Source organism: Passer montanus, unplaced genomic scaffold, assembly GCF_014805655.1.
Source record: "Passer montanus isolate IOZ18808 unplaced genomic scaffold, ASM1480565v1 scaffold7, whole genome shotgun sequence".
Lineage (NCBI taxonomy): Eukaryota > Metazoa > Chordata > Aves > Passeriformes > Passeridae > Passer > Passer montanus.
Window position 1 is genome coordinate 3,254,181 of NW_024372147.1, and position 20,393 is coordinate 3,274,573.

Here is a 20,393-nt window from a genome sequence, read left to right on the forward strand (position 1 = left end):
CAGAACACTGTCATTTTTGCTGTTCTTAATGGCAAAATTTTTATTCACACAAATCCCGTCTGACATTGGTGTCTGTAATAGTGCTAGTGTTTTCAGGACTTATACAGAACAAGCTGTATACACAAAGTCCATAGTCGACAAAAAACATGGGTAAGAGGTCCAATTGATAGTTTTAAGAACATCTAATTTCAATACTGCAAATAGCAAGCCTGAAAAGTATCATAAATACTCTTCAGTTAAAGGTGAGTAATCTGTGGATAGATAACCAAAAGACTCTGTGCCATGAAATACATGATGTCAACTGAAAGTGGCTTTACCAGCACTTGTCAGCATTTTGAGCATTGTTCACATTCTTGTTTTGTCTCCTGCTAGGTGAAATCCCCAGCTACTATGAAAATAAAGGTACCATATCACAAAAATAATTACTTGAGAATACCCCTAAAAAAAAGGACAAAAAATTTGTTGGCCTCTCAAAACCTGGACGTGGAAGTTTTCATCACATGCAAGTGAGGAAAGACAGAAGTCATATAAGTATGCACATTTACCTTTAGGACCACCCAGAGATATACTGTGTAAAATATGTTTCCTGAGCCTGCAGGTATCCTCCATTCTTGTCTCTGAAGGCCGTTTTCCATGCTGGCCAAAAGGGGCTGTGCTAGCAGAGCGAGAAGGTGGAGCTAAGTGGGAGTAAGAGTAACTTGAGAAGGCCTCCAGCTAACTTGACTTCAAGTGATGTCGATCCTGTGGATGGATTAACCAGGTGCTGGCTGATTCTGCCCTGTGCTGCAAGTAGCTTCCTACATTCCAACATTCACCCAAAACCTCCATACCAGGCACATGGAGCTGACGGAGACCAACCGTGATCGCTCAGGAGTGCACAATTTGGCCTTCCAGGTAAGCGTGGTTTCCTTCGGTTTCTGGGGAAGAGGAAGGAGTTAAAAACATTGACCAATGTTGAATTCAGACCCTGAACAAAGAAAAACCATTTTCTGCACTCTGCCTGCAGGTATTTTACAACATTCTACGTGCTGATTCCCTGCCAAAGTACACGGCTCTTGTGAAAAAAAAAGTTGAGCACAATTGACTTATTCAGGAGTTTGCTCTACTCAGTGGTATACAGCTAGCTTTGAAAAGTGCCCTGACTCGGTAATATCTCATAGACTGGTGGATCTCACAACTGGCTCCCATCTGCTGTATCAGTTGCTGGTTATTCCTGAGGATAGGTCATATACAGTTCTGTTGAAGACAAGTGTCAGCATTATGCAGCAGACACATAACTCATCACAGCAATGTATTTCAATAATGTGAGAAAAATTATAAAGTACTAATGTAATCATAGTGGGGCATAGCATTCTTCCATGCATAAAGTAAGCACAATTTTCTTTGCTCCCAAGAGGAGTGCGAAGAGAAGATAAGGAACCAACCCAGAAGGTTTTACATTTTCTAGGCGTAAAGTAATATTAACAGCCGTTTAAAAAAACGCAGATTTCATAAGCGGAAGCACAAACCCCCGTAAACAAATACCACCAAAAAACCCCCAAAAAAACAAAAACCCAAAAGTATTTAGTTGTTGTTTCCCAGTGCCCAGCATCGCTGTGCTTTCACTGGAATTAGAGCAGACACAAACAGAAACTTGCGAACCCGCAGCCGGGCTGGCTCACTGTACTTGTGATAAAAGTAGAATAAGTCGGGAAGAGACAGTAGCTGTGAAATATTCTGAAGAGGGGTACATTAACAAAGCAGCTCCTTGCTTTCCTTTGCAGTCTTCGATCCTTATGCTGCTCTTGATCTCAGATAGCAGGAAGTGGCTAGCTGATGTGGGTATCTGTCGACACTATCCAAATAACACAGAAGGGTCTTTGTAGATGCTGTGAACTGTAGAAACATGTGGACTATTACATAACATCACCGACATTCAACCGCTCTATATATTTATTCATTGCGCTATATGGACAGAGAAGTCCGTCAGGGAATATTTACGGGAGGTAGACAAAAGAGTTAACTCTTAAAACATGATAACCCAGTGGTTAGGCTGAGTAATCAGAGCGCCCTCAACGTATCTGTGCTTCGGAGCAGATAGATAAGCAATTTGAACTTGTGTCTCCGTCAGCTCAAATGAGCGAGGTAAGAGGTTTTATCCCGTGTTTTCACACAAAATATGTAACTAAGCTAGTGCCATCAGCTTCCTAAATCTGTGCTTACAAACTCAAAAAGGAGAGGAGTCCCTAGCTTCAAAAGCTCAGTGTTGAACTCTCTTAAATGGCATAAACTGAAAATCACCTTTTTCCTCAGAGATCTGTGTTGCGCAGTGTAGTAATCCGGGTTAACCCTCTGCCTTACGCAGGTAGTTTACCCGGGCCATTTTTATTTACGTTTACGCTGTCTTATCTCTGTTTCAATATGCGAATCACTGCCTAGGAAAAATAAGACACAGAAGGAAATACAGGTAAAATTCTGTATATAAACAAATCACAGTAAAAGCCACTGAAAAGTAAACAGTCTCATCATGTCCCACTATTTATTGTGTTTAAAGCTTGTCTTGTACAAAGAGTGAATACTTTAATTCCTCCAAAATAAATTTGTCTTAATGTATTAAGCAATGAGTATCTTACCTAAACAACAAAATACAAAAGTGTTCTGGAAAAGGTGTAATTTAAACCATTTTAAGTATCCATGTAGGTACCATTTTAAGTATCCATAGGTACCTTCAGATGCACCTGAACCACTTAATGATCAATGCACATAGGGATAAAATAAGAGACGGACAATGTAAATCTGACTTAGGTAATTTGTAAAGTACCTAAGTTCGTAAAACAGCTCTCAATGTAATACAAATCAGCTCAATGCTAAGAAGGGATCGATGAAGGACCTTTATCAAGTCAAGAATGAGATTTCTGTTGCAAAGGGACGCTGACAGGATGAAGTTGTAGTATAGAGTAGTCTGCTTTTTGGTTTGTCACACAGATGGTCAAAGGGCGATAACTATGAGCTCTTCTCAAATTCTCGATTGCTATTGATATGTAAACACACACATCCGTTTGTACTGTGGTAGGATTTTCACTGCATTACCATTTTCAGTGGTAGTGTAGTACACCCTCTTTTAACAAATGTTAACTTTCAGATAGGATTGTATCCATGCAGCATGAAGTTATATTAATACCATTAATTGCATTTTTTTTAAAATGCCTGTTTCTGCAAAATATCAGCTACTTCATTTCTGCGCTATGCATTTTCCACTTGAGCGTAGTGTTGAAATTGTAGGTCCTGTATTATTACCTTGTGATAATACCAGTAGCTGGGAAACCCAGAAGAAACTTTCCCCCTTATTAACAGCTCAAAATGGTCTCAAAAGACAACAGACAATAAACCCCAAACGTAGACCTCTGCTGTTTCTCTCTTTGTCTCTCTCTTTTTGATATTAGGAATATCTCAATTATCAACAGCCATTTGGGTGTAATACAATGAGTGAGTTTTTTCTATAGAAGATAAATAGCTTTCTTTACCCATACTGCCAGTCTTCCCTACCACGTTCCTACCCTTCAGTTATAAAGTATTTAACTTAATGAAATCCAATGCAGTTTTTAAGACCTACATGCTAAAGTTACCTGCTTTGGATGCTGCCCTCATAGGTAGAATCAACAGATTGCTGCACTGTTTATAAGACATTCAGATTGTTAATATTTTTTCCATCTTAAAAATGTCATGTAATTTAAAAACTCAGATTATTATCCTCAATTCAGAAAATTGTCCTGCTAAGTGTACCAGAGTAAACCAGATTGTGTATCTATAGCTACAATAATGTCGTACATAACGTGTGGAAATGTTACTGTGCCTCTTGCCTTCAAGGTGGTTCAGTCAACCTCTCATACATGTAGTGGCTGGCTGGAGGACCACTACACTTGCCCGCAGTTTCCTGCTCAGAAACCCTGTATCACTAACAATAACCCTAAAACTGAGGTTGGATTTACCTAGCTTGTCTTTAGCCCTCATTATAGTGGCAAAATTTTTATCTAATCAGTACTGATGATTCAGATCTCTGATAACATTAAACATCAAGTCACACTCCATAAGGAATTATAAAAGCTGCATCTTAAAAAGAAACATTAGGTGGGATGAATAAACTGCCCTACAGTTAAAAAGCAGCACAGAGGCAAACATAAATACAGTGCTAAGGAAAGATAGCAACTAATAAATATTTATTGTTCACCGGCCTCCTATTCCCAGTGTTATGATGCATAAACAACCTGTACCTGTTTTTGTAGCAGAGCACAGCACGCTCTTAAGAAGCTGACTTGAGAAAGGATCCCCTTTAAAATTCTGCCTTTTGTTCACAGTGCAAAGGACATTTGTATTGCCATAATGCATGCATCCATTTCATTCAAACAAGCTTAAAACATATCCTAAAAAGTGCAATTTCTGTTTATTGCCATTTTTCACAGCTTCCTAGATACTCTTGTCTGGTTGGTTAATTAAGACTATAGATGTTATTACGAATTTGTATTTCATGAGCATCACTGTTATGTTTACCCTCGGAAACAGAGGCGGTGTTGCACTGCATTATTTGACCAGATTCAGACAGGAAATTATGTAATCCTTTTCCACATTTTCAAAACTTGCTTTCCAAAGCCATACTTGTTTTTGTTTGTTTTTTTAATTAAAAGCCCCTACATTTCAGGATAATAGCCAACTATCCTACCCGGACAACCTAATTTTTTTTAAGAAAACAACAATGTACTCAGAGGTGGGGAGTCTTATTTACAGTCCTTTTCAAAACAGCCCATGAAAATGTAGCCTGCTAAATTTATATCTGGCAGAACCTTTTTCTTATTTGTTGTTTGTACAACTCATTTGCTGTAGTTTAGTACATGGATAATGAACATTTATCCTTCCTGCCCTGTAGACTGAGTTTTATAATTCGACAAGTATTTATGAGTGCTGTGATTACTAATTTAAAAAAATTCTTCCTCAATATTTAAAATGCATTCAAATTCCAGAATCATGGCACTGGCTAACAAAAGATAGTCCATTAAGGAAAACCTAGATGAATGGTGTTCAGGGTAGCTGAATATTTAAAGAAAAGCAAGTTTTGAGCTGTAAACCAGATGGTTTCACTTCTGCTGGGAAAATACAATTCTCTTGAGTTGCAACAGAACACGACATTATAACTTGAATTATTTGCTTTTGAAGCTTCTCATTTGCAGTCGGTTCCTTGAGTATCCTGATTCTAATCTCCAACATAATATACGGACCCACCCGTAAGCAGCTGCCTCAATGTAAAGTTGGCCATCCTATTTTCCTCCCTAGTAACACCATCTACTCCAGAGTGTCTGCTATTGTTAAAAGCACAATAGAAGTTATTAGCCCTTTGCCAAATCCATCCTCCTTCAAAATCAAAGAGGAGATGTCAGGGAAGATAAATTAATGTAGTCGTGCAACAATACTAGGTGAATTAACAGCTCGTCAAGAGGGAACTAAACAAATATTGAAAGAGCATACACAGTTGACACAGCTATTTCCTTGTCATTTAATCAAGTATTTTACAAGAGAGGAGTTCCAAGCTCTTGAGTAAAGCAGTTTGTGAAAGCAGAAACACGGCTTCAAAACACTTTGCATATTACAAGCATTCAAAATAGATGGACCAATTCTGTAATGCTTTAACTGTGCACTAAAGCAAAGAGAATTTTCCCATCGAAGCTTCTCTGTGAACTTCCTGGTCTCTCATGTCACCTGGAGGTCGAGTAGGTTCAGAAGTGACGTTACCTGCTGCTGTACTGGCCTGTGCTCATAACAGCATTGTGTTATTATAGTTCCTAAGGCTTTAATTCCCATTTTCTCTAGCGCTGTTTTCTTCTCCAGACATTTACAGGGAGCTGAAAAGGATACTGAGTAAATGAGGCAGAGGTTTTCTGCTTGTGCTGAGTTGCTTACATATAGCAATCAGCAACAGTAGGTAACAAGCACAGACCAACATGTCACTTGAATATTTCTGTTCTTATCAGAAATTAATTTTTTTTTCTTCAAGCAGTAGGGTTAAATAATGTGTTTTCACTAAACAAAAATAAATTCTATAAAGGGGAGAATGAAGACACAGTTCTTAAAAAAAATCAGCTGTGAAATAAGAAAATTACTCAGCTTCATGGCAATAATTAAAAGACTGTTCAAGTCAACAGAAATCTTACTAGAGTAAACTTGTTATCAATGGTAGTTAACCAGTTTCTGCTGAATCAGTAAGAATCCAGAAATGTTATATGATCAGTTGAAATAGCAACTTTTTTAATTCACAGAGAAGGACATAAATCTATCAATCTGCAGCATGGGCTACTGAATTCAAGCAATTGTGCACTGCTCTTAGTGGTTTTGTTACCACTCATACATTACTCATACATTCATATATTTTAATTCTATAAATGAAACTTCTTATGCAATTATTGCACTTGAGCAGTGGGTTCACCAAAGTGACTTCTAAAGGTGTCTTCCAACATAGATTCTTTACTTGTGTATTTCATGAACAGCAACTTGCATGCTTACTGGTTTTCACACATTTACTGAAAAAATTCTAGGAAATCTTTGCTTTTTCTTCCTCAGCAACAAGTATGGAAATCTTCAGACACACCATTGTCAGGAGTGTGTGGGTGTGTGTACATGTGAATTACAGAACTATAGTGCTTTGATTTTGCTATGCTGTCCTGTGTAGTATTTTTAATATATCTCAATGCTACAGTTAATCTCTGCTTATTGTGATTCTTTAAAAATTGTATGGAATGTTCAGTAGTTGTGTTTGTTGCTGGCTGCAGGGGCAGCTACAGCAAACCCCTATGATGGTATGGTTAGGAGAAAAACAAGTGACAAGGGTATCTGAAGCAGAAATACCTGTCTTAAGGGAAGGAAAAGAGACATCAGTTTCCTCACTTCTAGGTGAAGAGTATCAAGGCCACAGCACTTGAATAAACAGCCTCTTGTGACTCTCTCTTCTCCGAGACACAAAACGTTACAAAAACACTTTGAGTGAAACTGATTTCTTGTGAAGTCTAGAGGCAAAGTATCTTTAAGGAAAAGTGTGACTAAGCATTGTTCTAGTTGCTTCTAAGGCCATGTTTTTGTTAAAAGGCAAAATTCAATTTATTTCTAGTAGTACTGCTTATTCCTGTCTTTGGAAATTTTTATTAATTTACTATGATTCAGGTTATTTGTATTGTTCATGTGGAAGTGATTGTTTTCATTGTAAATACTGAGTTTATTACCATGTAAATAATGAGATACCTCATGCAGTAAAACCCAGTGAAATTACCATACTGTAACTGCTGCCATAAGAAACCACTGAAATACAAAACATTCACAACAATTGCAGATGTAAGTTATCTGAAATTTTGTTTAGGCAGCTTTCTTACAAAGTCAAGAACCAGATGTTCTAGGACCATTAAAAAGATAACTTATCCTTCAAAACACTAAGAAACCAGAAAACTGAGATTCAGGATTTATGAAAAAAGTAGAATTAATTGGGCTGGTTATGGCTGTCTTCATCTCTCTGATAAAAGGTATACCTCAGAGGATTAATATGGTAAAGCTAACTCCTCTCTTTACCGACACCCTAAGTGTTTTATTCTTAGAGCAATACAAGTACATGTTCACATTTACTCCATGTGTGTAAGGAGCATAAATACTGGGGCAAAGGTACTAACAACTGAGGAAGGCCCCAAATAGTCCATTTTGCCTTTGGTGAGGAGAAGGCCTGAATTTTTATAAACTTGTTGAACCAGTCCTGAGACAATGAACAGCACAATTCACCATGGGAGACACGTCAGTTTAGTCAAGAAAACAGCAGATTCACATTAGTTGAGTTCCATTCATGACCAAGGCACCTCTGTACAGTAGTGCAGGGACTTGAACAGCCAAGCTTTGCACACCAAGTTTTGGGGTGCCTGTTGTGGTAAAGCAGCACAAAGAATTGAAGAATCATTTAGATATTAAAAGACCTGTAAGATCATTGGGTTCAATCATTAATCTAGCACAACCATGTTCACTAATTAACTATGTTCCCAAAGTGCCACACCTACAGGTTTTTGGAACTCTTCAGGCATGAATCTATCACTTCTCCGGGCAGCCTGTTCAATGCCTGACCACCCTTTCAGTGAAGAAATTTTTCCCAATAATCTAAATCTCTCATAGTGCAACTTGAGGCCATTTCCTGATACCCATTCACTTGCTTCCCAGGCATCAGATAATAAATCAGTTCTTACTGTACATGAGAAAGGCTTTCAGCTTCTGATTTGAACCAATGTAATTTCTGGTCCTAGAATGACAGTGATGATGGTGTGGATGATACAAATCTGAAAGGCCTTGGAGACAATTTGCAGCGAATCAAGAATTCACAAAATAAGGAAACAGTGCATATTAATCAGGTATGTTTTTTTCTCTTTTTTTTCTTTCTTTCAAATAACCCTATAAAGATTAGTAAACCTGGAAGTTAATGTCAGCAATGTATTAGTATATCCAGGACAGATATTCTAACAAAATATGAATATCATTTAAAATGTATAAATGGACAGGAAGTTCCATTCTCAGAAAATATATTAAAGAAAAAAACCTGCATGTGTAGATTCAGAAAGAATGTATTCCAATGTCATAATGGCTTCATACAAGATACAAAAGAGGCATCAGAAATGGTAATCAGAGGGAAGACTGAACAAGGAGTTGCCCTAAAAGCATTTTCTAATAAGAAGGTGAAAAAGAGAGTCTGTAATCATTGGTTTTAGAGATACAATCTTTCAGTCAGACGAAGAATTCATATTACTAAATATCTAATAATAAAATAATATTGAATTATTAAGTAAACATCCTAAATAGGGAAAATTTCAGACAAACACAAACTTGAGGCAGCAAGTGCTGTGTAAAACTGACCAGAGAAGAAGAGAGCACAATGCAGATTATTGTAATAATAAACACATTAATTTTGACTTCTTTTGACTGTATGTTTGTTTAAGCCCACATACTGAATATCCAGCTATGAAAACCTGAGTGTCGGGTTAAAAAAATCCACAGGTATTTCACCATTGTCAGGTATTATTTCACTCCAGAAATAACTTGCTACTCTAAAAATTCTATTCCGTTGTAATCATATCTACTTGCCAAGTTTGGTAATGGTACTCAAAGAAGCATACAAGAAATACTTGATGCAGTGGGTACTCATTTCTATCTTCTGTTGTTTTCTTGAATATGATCAGAGGCAACAAAGGCATGGTGCAAAGTAATGTGTCTGCTCTCAGAGTTGAATTAATTTCAGATATACAGTGATGGAAAGGATCACTTAGACAGTTCTGTTAAGGACTCCTGGAAACTAGATTGGAATCTGAGATCCTAGGACAGAAAGGTGGTAGATGGTGTCTATAGCTTCATCTTCAAGAAAGCTGGCAAAAAGAAAATTGTTAAAACAAAACAAAAAATACTTAAAAAGGGCTTTCAGAACTGATTGAAATGGTAAAAAATTGAAGAAAAGAAGTGACATCTATGAAAGCTTTATTTTTATCAGAGAAACCAATTTCCCACTGAAAAAGTTCATCTGAAAACATTCTGCCACTACTTGGTGCAAGAGCATCAGAGATGTGTATATTCACATCAACAATTTCTCCGGTACACTGTGACAGAGGCATAAGAATTTATTTTGATGGTCTTTACAATATGGACTTAGCAGTGTCTCCTTTTGCTTGCAGAAGTCCACATGTTCCACACAGCCCTTACGTAACTCTGAGCAAGGGCCAGCACTCTCCACAAGCCAGACCTGGTATCATGTTTGGCCATGAAAAAGAATAAAAGGGGTTTGCATCCATTTTCCAATTTCACAAAAAGTTGTCTTTGATTTCAGATTTTCTCACATTTTAATGTCAGTGTAGGACAGCATTTGTGACAAGAGTGACATAGTAATATTCTAAGTATATTAAATACATTGTGAACAATGTGAAAATATGTAGATTGATGTGTTTGTAATTGACATACTCAAAAGAAAAAATAGCTTATATATTCAAATCAAAACATATACTTCAGAAATTCAGAGAGCCAGAATTCAGGCTGTGGGTGATCCAGGCACAGATAGTATGCTCTGGCATGGGGAAAAGAGATAGGAGAGCATGACCTGGCCTAGGCAGTGCAAGAAGTGGTGGCAGTGGGAATGATGGTGGAGATTAAAGCAATATCTGTAGGGCATGAGCTTCAGGCTGTGACCAGAAGAATTGACAGAGTGCCAAAGGGAGTGTAGCTGCCTGCAAATGTGAAAAGAGGCACTTCAACCCGGAGGGCTCGGGCTCTCCTGATTCCATAATGGTGGTTAAAAGAATGTGTGAGAAGCACAGGTATGCAACATATCCCAAATTTAATCTCAGGAATAAATTATATTTCGATATTATCACCATTCAGTGTCCTTCAGATAAGAAGCCTATCTTGTACAGCCATTGAGAAGAGTACTGCCAGTTACCAAAAGTAATAGTAACTTCGTAGACATCTTTCAGGTTCACTTTGTTTCACAGTCAACACCAAAAAGCCAAAGGAATTTAATTTAGTGAGATGCAGTCACACAATGCAACACCCTCCTCCAAAAACTGCAGTCAAGACTCCTGCTGGTCTTATGCTGAGATTTCCCTAGGAGAGTAAACAGCAGCTTCTACGTATATACTCCCCTGGTCTCACCATGTGTTAGTTTTGCCTTTGAGATCATTAAAGCCTGAAGATACTTGACAGGCTGAGAGAAATGTGGCTGTTCAGATAGGAGAAGAAAAGCTCCAGGATCCCCTGTGGTGTTTCAGCACTTAAAGGGGGCTTACAAAAAATAAGGAAGAGGAACTTTTTATAGAGACGTGTAGTCATAGGACATGGGGGACTGGATTTAAATTGAAAAAGGGTAGGTCTAGATCAGATATCAGGAAGAAATTTTTTACTGTGAGGGTGATGAGACCCTGGACTAATTTGCCCAGAGAAGTTTTGGATGCTTCTGAAGGTGTCCAAAGTCAAACTGGTTGGGGCTTTGAGAAACCTGGTGTAGTGTGGGGTGTCCCAGCCCATGGCAGGGGGTTGGAACTCTGATTTTTAATGATCTTTAAGGTCCCTTCTAACCCAGTCCATTCCATGACTCTGTGGTTCAAGTCTCTCCCCAGCAACTAACAGAGCTTTCCAGGGCTTTGGGCAGCACCTGCAGCAGGACAGACAGACAGAATGCAGGGGCCAGGGCAAGGTCTGTGGTGGGCATTGCTTTCCACAGCAGACTGGGGAATTGACTTACCATAAACAAAAATGACAGAATAACAAAAGGTAAACTCACCTGCAGATTGTCACTGCTGCAAAAGTGGCTGAGCACTGTGGGCTACTCTTGTGAAGAGGGTAGGACATGTCTGCCAGGCCAGGCCAGGCCTGTCTGTCATCACCCTGGTCATGGCCAGACACTCCAGGCCGGTCAGCGGGTCACAGTGCTCAAAGGGAGAGGCGTGAGTGCCACACGCAGGTACGCTGCTGTCTTTGAACACAATGGTCGCCTGCCCTGGGCCCTGGCCACTCTGCAGGCCCCACCATGAGCATGGAGGTAAGTTGCCATGGGACAAGCTCCATCCTTGTGCCCCACCAGAGTGGGACGGGGGCAGAGGTGCCGCGTGGGCATGACAGCCCCCAGGGGTGTGCTGAGCAGCTTTGAGAGGCTGTGCCCCTCCTGGCCTTCTCAAGGCTGTCCTCAGACAGGCTGTGGGGCAGCCTGTAGCCACACAAAAGCTTTTACAGTGCCGTGCTTATGTGGACTCAGGCAACAATTTTTCTTCAAAATAAAATTCTTGGCTTAGTTAAATTTTTAAAACACTGAGCCTCACCCAGTTTAATCAGTCAGAATATACGAAGGTTCCATCATATTAAAGTTCTGCAAAGAGACAAGCAACAAAACCTGGGGGTGTCTATAGGAGGTGCTGGGCAAGCTGGCTAATTCACAGCTTGTCCTTTTCAACTGTATGCAGTACAGGGCCTCCATCTATGAGGCCCTGCCCTCATCAGCTCTGAGTAACACTGGTATTATTCCCCCCTTTATTTCCCTGTTGAAAATGGTGTGGATGGCTTGGGAAAATCCTCAGCTGGTCTAAATGCTGACTACAGATTTGGTGGCAGGTGGGAGAGCTGGAGACATGAATGCAGTGCAGACAGGAAATTCTAGAGACTGCTTCAGCCAGTTGCCAGTGGTGATGCTTTTTTGCACCTTACCTAAGAAGCATAAACCCCTCTGACAAGCTTGGCACTGATCTGCTTTCCAGGGGGATGAATACATCAATATTGAGAGTGATCTGCATGAAAACAAACGTGCCTCCGTAGATGATGAACAACCACGCTTGAAAGGGTAATGTGTATTTGCATGAGTAAGTCTTCCACTCTATCCTGGCCTAAGCAAAAAGCTGCCAGTGTTTATCCTTCTGCAGTGACAGCTCTAAATTTCTCTGCTGTACCCTTATGCTACACAGACCTTTGTATTGCCTAGCAATTTTTGTAATAAACACAACTTGTTTAAAATTATTATACCATACAAATGACATCTGTGATTGTGGAACTATCCTTTTAAAGCCTTGCAAATTAAAGGAGCTATATTTTTTTTTCTTGTACAATAACTTCTTTTCCAATATTTCTAGAGCAGTGTTTCTTACACAGAGGTCTTAAAGAGTGGTCTCTTTCAGGAAGTTGAAGATTCACTAGTGTATTTCAGTTTGCATAGCCATTTGCTGCAGCACAAAGAACAGAATAGCTGTGAAAAAAAGACATTTTAACGGAACAAAAATTTTACTTTGTGTTTGCTCTACTTCCAAGTGATCACAGAGTGAAAACACAAATTTTACTTGAGGATTAGGTATTTTTGTGAAAACTGCAAAAAAAGTTTCCCTGTTTAAGGTATTAAAAAAGTTAAGACACAATACTTAAAATCATACTAAATGTACGTATGTGTCACTGATTTCTTTCAACAGATAGTACTGAATACCCTGCAGTCTAAGACACAGCCCTTTTGAAAGATCAGTCTGTTGATAACACAGATTCACTGCAAGTGCAAGGTTTTAACATTCACTTCTTGAGTGCATGCACAAGAAAATTGATTTCTGAGTTACAAAATGCAAGCAAGAATAGTTTTGACATATATAAATATTTTACATTAGTGTTAAAGTAAGATGTTTTTTCAACATCTTCAGTTATATTTCAAGCCTTTAGGATCAGCTTTTAGAAAATAATGATTCCTTAGTAAATTAACCATATTTCACAAGGAACATATTTTTTCTGCCATCTTTCAGAACAGAGCTGCATATTCATGACCTATGTGCTTAAGTATTTTAAGATATTCTGGTACCAAAGTCATAATAGCCTAAATTAATATCATAAAAGGAAGAGAGAGAGAGATGTTAGATAAAAGAAGAAATTACAAAAAATTGTAATCTGAAAATAACAATTTTAAGTCCCAAAGGGCTCATAAGTAGCAGTAACTGTATTTTTTTCCTTTTCTTGGGTGATGAATGAATCAAAAATTTGATACAGTAACTGCCTTTTTTGTTTGTCTCTCATTTCTCCTTTTTCCTTTTCCTGTTGTATATAATCTTTCTGCTGAGATTGGGTAGATAACCTAATGTTCTTACAAGTTAGAAAAAAAGTGCTATGATTTGTGAAGCTACAGGAATTCCCAGAACTGAAATTGAAGTATCAAAGGTAATCAGGATTTCTCTGAGAACTATTACTCTCTGTACTTGTGAAGAAGCATGTTCCTGCTCTGTTCTTCAGTGTACTGATATAATTTAAATTAATATTTCTCATTTATCTCAAATTTATTTTAAATTAATTGAATTTTTTTGAGTGCAGAAAATAAGCGTATTCATGCTGGACATCAGTGGGCATCTAACTCAAGCTGCATCTAGATTCCAAACAAGTACAGTCTGGATAATTAGCATCTCTAAATATAACATTGCCTTTATGGACTGGGAATGCGAGAGACTGCTTCAGAGATGTGCTTCTCTAAAGCCGTGCCTCTGAGAGGAAAGAGACATAGCTGTAATTTTTTTTCCAGCTTGCACAGTATGAAGGTGGTTTTTGTAGCTGCTGTTTCTGTAATTGATATATGTCCACATCACCAGCATATTTAACACTGGAAATCTCTGTTGAATTAACTCCCTTATCTGCTATTTCCGTAAATTGTGACTGACCTCCCTCATGAAATCATGCTGTTACCTTTAGTGAGGAAAACAAAGAAAGTGAAATATGTTATAATTGGAAGAACTGATACTGGAGCATGATATTCAAATATAACAAACCATTTTAACTTCCATGAGATGATGAGATGAAAACTTATGTAATAACAACCAAATTTTTAAAAATTCAGAAACATCTATGCATGCCGTAATAAGGTTTTGGATGGGTATTGGTTATTTTACACACACACAAATGCAGCCTTAGACCTTCCCAATTATAGCAAAACTACTATTCCACATCATTAATGCTGGGTTGGCTGTATTAACAGACTTTGTGGGTCTAGTAATGGAGACTAAATTTTTAACTACCTACTCAGTTTGCACTAACCCTGTTGACCGATCTCTCCACAGAAGAGGTGCACTTCAGAGCGTAGCAGAACTGGCCTGCTGACTTTGGCCCATTATGTAGATGACAGATTGTCCCAATAGATATCTGCCATATTTTCTTTTTCACCTGTCCAACATCAACCCAAAGAAATCCCTTTCAAAAAGCACTTTATATTTGGCACGTTGAGATCCAAATATAATTCTCTTCAAATTCAGTGAACTTCAGTGGAGAACTTTTGACCAATTTAACATAATTTTCTTCTGCAAAAGCTTACATTTCTATTCTTTTGGGGTTTTTTTCCTAGGCATTTAGAAAAAAGGTATGATGACGTCTGTGAATTTTGCAAGAAACATAAAACCAGAATTCATTATGTGTTCTATGGAATTTTAATAACAGGTACAGTATATTACATCCAGAATTGCTGAAGCCTTGTTTACTTACCTGTATGAGATTATAGGCTGCACTGTCTTTGTCTGGCACAAAAACTCTGGACTGTCTTTAACCATGTATTTCAAAGTAGTTAAGATTTTAGTCCCAGAGAAAATTCCAGATTGCAAAACCTCCACTTCCCAAACACAACAAAGGGACAAATCTTGCTAGACTGCTTCTCCAGCATGTTTAAAGTCTGACTGGCAATTACACTTGTGATAAACAGCATAGTTCAGACTTTGTGTCTACTCCATTAGCAGCTGACTCCAAAATTACAGTTTCAGTAACTTGTCCAAGACTGTGAAATTACTTTAAAAACTGTCAGGCACCAAATAGGACTGAACTTAAGTAATCAGGCTGGAAATGAAAGCTTTCTTTGCTGACCCATATCACTCCATATTTACTGCAAATTTTTTTCTGGAGTAAGTGTACTTATGACAGTATGCACTGCAAAATCATTCAGATATTCTTTTTTCTCCCTTTCCTAATTAGCCAGTAGGTTGGTTTGTTTCCTTCTACTTCACGAAGTTTGTTTTTGAGATCTTTCTACTTGAACACTGGGAACACAGAGACATGAACTATGTCTATGAGACGGTACTCCAGGAGGTTATAAAAGTGTTCCTTGCATGCTGAGTATCCTGCCCTCATAACTCATCAGGTCTTGCTTTATCATAGTACAGGCATATTCTGGCTCAAGAAAGTGAGTGAGGTCTAAGAATATGTCAGGATTTCATAATTCCATAAAAACCAATTTGCATTACAAAAATCAGTAGTCCTTCTTCTTTGTTTACCACAGACAAAATCCAATCATTCTTTACAAGAACTGAATTTTTTTTGGCCAGCATTTATCTGCAGTGAACCTGTCAAAGAAATAATTTCATAGCTACTTTATGAAATAAATTACTTTAAAGTAATTCACAATTACTTGAGGTCATAATATCAGTCAAATGACATATGTTTATAAGTGTTTGTTTATAGTTTTATTTGATAAACTCATCCTCTTTTGAAAAAAAGAGCATGACTCATGCTCTTAATTCATACATTTTACACAGGAAAAAGAAGCTCTTGTAGATGGGTTTCATTTTTCTGAGTGATTAACATGTTTCATATGAACCTACCTTGGCAAAATCATATAATCTGCTTTGACACCTTCCACACCAATGAGCATACCATAAGTAACAAAACAATCCAAAAAAGCAAGATTTTCAGTATTTAGGGTGAGAGTCAGAAAAGCACTGAAAAGATAAACACAGGCCTGACTTTGACGACTTCTTATAAATTTAAAATTTCATCCTGTTTTTAAAAAGACCAACCTAACTGATATATATATTCTTGTTTCTGTTACAGCATACTTGGCATTAGTTATTGCAGCCTGCACTTTGAATTTTCAGAGAGCTTTGCCACTCTTTGTCGCCACTGTCCTAGCCATCTTCTTCATCTGCTGGGATTTTTTTGTAGCTAAGTTTGAAGACAGAATTGCTGCATTCTTTTCCCCTGGAGACCAATATCTGAAAAAACAGTGGTTTTGGCTGAAATGGTAAATATTAATTACTTTCTATTAATGTAGGTGGACAATGCGCTAGTCAAGTTACCCCTATGATTTTATTTCAGCTTATTTCCCCACAAGAACAGGGGGATGGGTCAATCACACATATCTCATTAAAAACACAGAATAATTCAGTGTTTACCAGGAAACATCAGAAACACATTCAGGATTTCAATGCAGTAGCCAGGGATCAAAAGTCTTGGCAGAAAGCATAGGGAAAACACCACAAACTGAGGTGGGAAAAGTTTGTGGTTGAAAGAGAATATGTTCACAAAAGTTCATGTGCGTTGCAGCCTTTTGCATTAGTTCTGAAAACCAGAAAGTTCTTCACTGTTCATAGAATTGTTAGGTTTATAAGAACCTTAACTCTGACATTTGCAAACTCCTAAAGATGGGAGTATAACATCTAAACACTGTTTTTCCACATATCTCCATAGCAATTTTTACTTGACCTTCCGGAATCAAAACATACCAGCCAGATTTAATGCCATAATAATGTTTTATATCCTTAATTTGGGATAGTAGACATTCATCGTGTAGATAAATGGTAGATGACTTAGATTATTAGATAACAATCTAATTATTATCTATTATTAGATCATAATTAGACCTATCAGACACTTATCTCAAGTATTCCTGAGCAGTGTTTGGGGATCTTGAAGTTATCCCTGGCAAAATGAGAAGAAAAAGGAGTCTTGCAGACCAAAGAAAAAACAAATGAAATATCATTAAAAAGGAAAACTAAATTGGCCAGCTACTACATGTTTCAGCTAGATCACCTACTAGCTGAGAAAGAAAGAGTTTTAAGGAGGAGTCATTCTCAGTTCAGGATAATGTCCCAGACTATTCTTAAGATTTAGAAATGGCTTTGATAAGAAAGGCGTTATAAAGATTGTGGTCCTTCTGCTCAGCAGCCATATTAGAGAGCAGTCACACAGAGGCATTTCCATGTAGATGATCTGGCAGCCTCTCTGGGAGATAAAGAGTAAAAGGAACAGGAGAGTCCTGAGGAGCAGATGGAACAAATGGGGGCAGTAAGTGCTGTATTACCTGGGCTGCAATATTTAAATTGTACATATCACAGGTTAGGTGCTTAACTGTTTTCTTCCAACAGAGGGAAAGTCTCTCAGGTATAGAAAGGGTTACTCAGCATTGCAATGGCCAAGCCATTTTGTGGAATTTGCCTGCAAGGTGTTTAATCCCCATCTAAGGATTGAATTGATGTATCTAGGTACCACTGAAATCGGTGAAACCTTATTGTTAGACAAAACTAGCATTAAAGACTTGGGACAATGTTTCCTCTCTGTATATGGGGTGAGGTATTTTGTTGCCTTCCAGGCTATTGTTGCAATAATTACCTTCAATAAATAAGCTTGACATGGTTCTGATAATGGGGACCATAGAAACACTGAAACACAGATATACATTTCATTGTTTCTGAGATAGCTGAATGGACTACAAATGGTTACAAAGAAATGAGCTGTTTATAGTCTGCTTCTCAGTAGAGTGTGCTTCATGGTCCCACCAGCTAAACAGCACAGTGCAAGTCATAAATACCACAGCCTCTCTTGCCCAGAACTAAAGATTCAATAAAGGAAAGGAAGGGAAAGAAAAGAAGGATTAAATGAGAAAGGAAGATCTCACATTTCATTTAATAGAAATAGCACCCAAACAAGGGTACTTCATGCTTTTTTTGGCTACTCTGGCTTGGAGGACATTTCTTCCAGATGCCACCAAAGGATGTTGCCAGAGGCACACCAGTAAAGGCAGGTACCTGCCTGTGTAGAGCTACAGGTTTAAGTGCAATACATTGTACAAAGAGTTTATTCACAAACAGAGATGTAAATGTTTTGGGTATGGGAAGGGAAATTAATATCCCAAACATCTTTTTCAGGATATCACGATGCTTTTTATTTCGTAGGGTGTTGTGTGCAACTCTTCTTATAATGATCATCTGCTGGCTCATCTTTGACACAACAAAACGAGGATCCCGTCAGCTAATCTCTTTTGGTGGGCTGGTGATGTATGTTGTCCTGATGCTTATCTTTTCCAAATATCCAACACAAGTGAGTATTCCAGGATTCACCTTTTGGGATTTTTTTTTTATTCTGTGTCTAAAAAACTATTCCCCTACCCTACCCAAGTCTAGTAAGAGTAACAAAATGTGGGAAAGTAAGAATATAACCTTTCCTAAGACCAAGCCAAGTGAGTATTCCAGGATTCACGTTTTGGGATTTTTTTTATTCTGTGTCTAAAAAACTATTCCCCTACCCTACCCAAGTCTAGTAAGAGTAACAAAATGTGGGAAAGTAAGAATATAACCTTTCCTAAGACCAAGCACTGTGTTTAATTTCTGAAGAAAGTAATTTTGCTCTTGCGGACCATGTATAGGGCTGTACCAACACCTGTGTCTCAGTATTTGGGAAGCTGCTGCCCACCTTCTGTTCCAGCCCTGATACAGTTCAAACTGAGATAGGCCTTCTTCATGCTTTCACTCACAGGAGCGTCACCACAGTCCTCAGCATATCACTTATTTGAGGACATTGTCATCACATCAGTACAAATTGCCTGGAACCAGAGATTTGATAGACTTATATAGTACTTAACCCCTTAAGTTAGTTATACTAACTTAAACAAGTTTGTTTTCCACTGCAAGTTCAGCAGCTGGGGTTGAGCTGATGTCCTCACTTTTTGCTCGCCCACGCCCATAGGCTCACAAATGCCATTTATTTTAATTTTCCATGAGAAATGTCCACTCTGTTTTGCTGTGGTATTACAAAGGGCTTCATTCAGCCACCACAATTACCACTTCAGCTTTTACTCCTATTTGCATACCTAATATACCTCAGCATTCTTCCTTTAATACATACATTGTCCAGGTCACCAAGATTTCCCAATATTTTTCATGACTTCCATCAGTGCTGAGACTTTCTTAACAGGTGATATCCTCTTAGCAAGGACTAATGAACTTGCCCTATCCTTTGCAACTGCTGCTGTCTCCAAGTGAGGTGAAAACTCATATTCCAAATGCTTTGTGCTCTCCCACAAGCCCTCATTACACCTAATTGGTTTGTGTTATTCAAATATGATCTGATTAAATTAGAGAATGCCATCGTAGCTCTTTGTTTTGTAAGTGATTTGATTCAATTTGCACAAAACAAATATGTTTTCTGAGGCAGTGGAACAGGAATCATCAGTGTAATAAAGAGGAACTCATCATAAGCAGCCACAGTTTCTCCTATGACTGGCTTTGTATGATGAATCACAATATAAAACTGAGCAGTTCTCAAGTATCAAAAGTCTTTAAAGCTAGGGGACATAAACAGAGTTGAAATTACCCAAGGACAAACCCTGTAGCAAAATCTCCTTATGCTCTGTCCAAATATGTGAAGATCCATGTCCCTTAAAACCTGTTTTTGCAGCTGCTTCCATTCTGCAGTATAGTCAGACTATCCCCTTACATTATTTAAACAAACATCCAAAGTAAACTATTATTTATTTAAATAACAAGCAGTTTGTTTATTTTTCTGCCTATCTAGGTTGCTTGGAGACCAGTATTTTCAGGAATAGGAATGCAGTTTATACTTGGGATTCTTATTCTAAGGACCAAAGTGGGTTTTGATGTATTTAACTGGCTAGGCATTCAGATCCAGGTAAGCTATTGAGCAAAATCCTTACTTGTTTAATATATTTTTTTTGTCTTGAGAGTCTTACATTGAACAGACTGTTCAAGGATCCATTTGTCCCTTGATTTTTTCTTCTCTTGAGAAAAAATGGATTCTCAGAAAGGTCATTGACTTCCTGAGTTCAACCTTCTTCTCTTTATGTTTTTTTTTTCCTGTTAATACAATGGCCA

General features: G+C 38.0%; 1 protein-coding gene across 2 annotated transcripts in view; it reads left to right on the forward strand.

The window, feature by feature from the left end:
* Positions 1-742: 742 nt before the first annotated feature.
* Positions 743-20,393, forward strand: part of SLC28A3 (solute carrier family 28 member 3) — a 38,273-nt gene continuing 18,622 nt past the window's right edge. The window contains exons 1-7 of one of the 2 annotated variants that reach the window (XM_039729806.1): positions 743-894; positions 8,295-8,399; positions 12,273-12,355; positions 14,867-14,958; positions 16,339-16,528; positions 18,459-18,603; positions 20,077-20,190. In XM_039729806.1, the coding sequence (XP_039585740.1) occupies positions 838-894; positions 8,295-8,399; positions 12,273-12,355; positions 14,867-14,958; positions 16,339-16,528; positions 18,459-18,603; positions 20,077-20,190 (786 nt within the window). In that variant the 5' untranslated portion in view covers positions 743-837. The remainder of the gene's footprint in view (positions 895-8,294; positions 8,400-12,272; positions 12,356-14,866; positions 14,959-16,338; positions 16,529-18,458; positions 18,604-20,076; positions 20,191-20,393) is intronic. The other variant, XM_039729807.1, reaches the window with a different exon arrangement.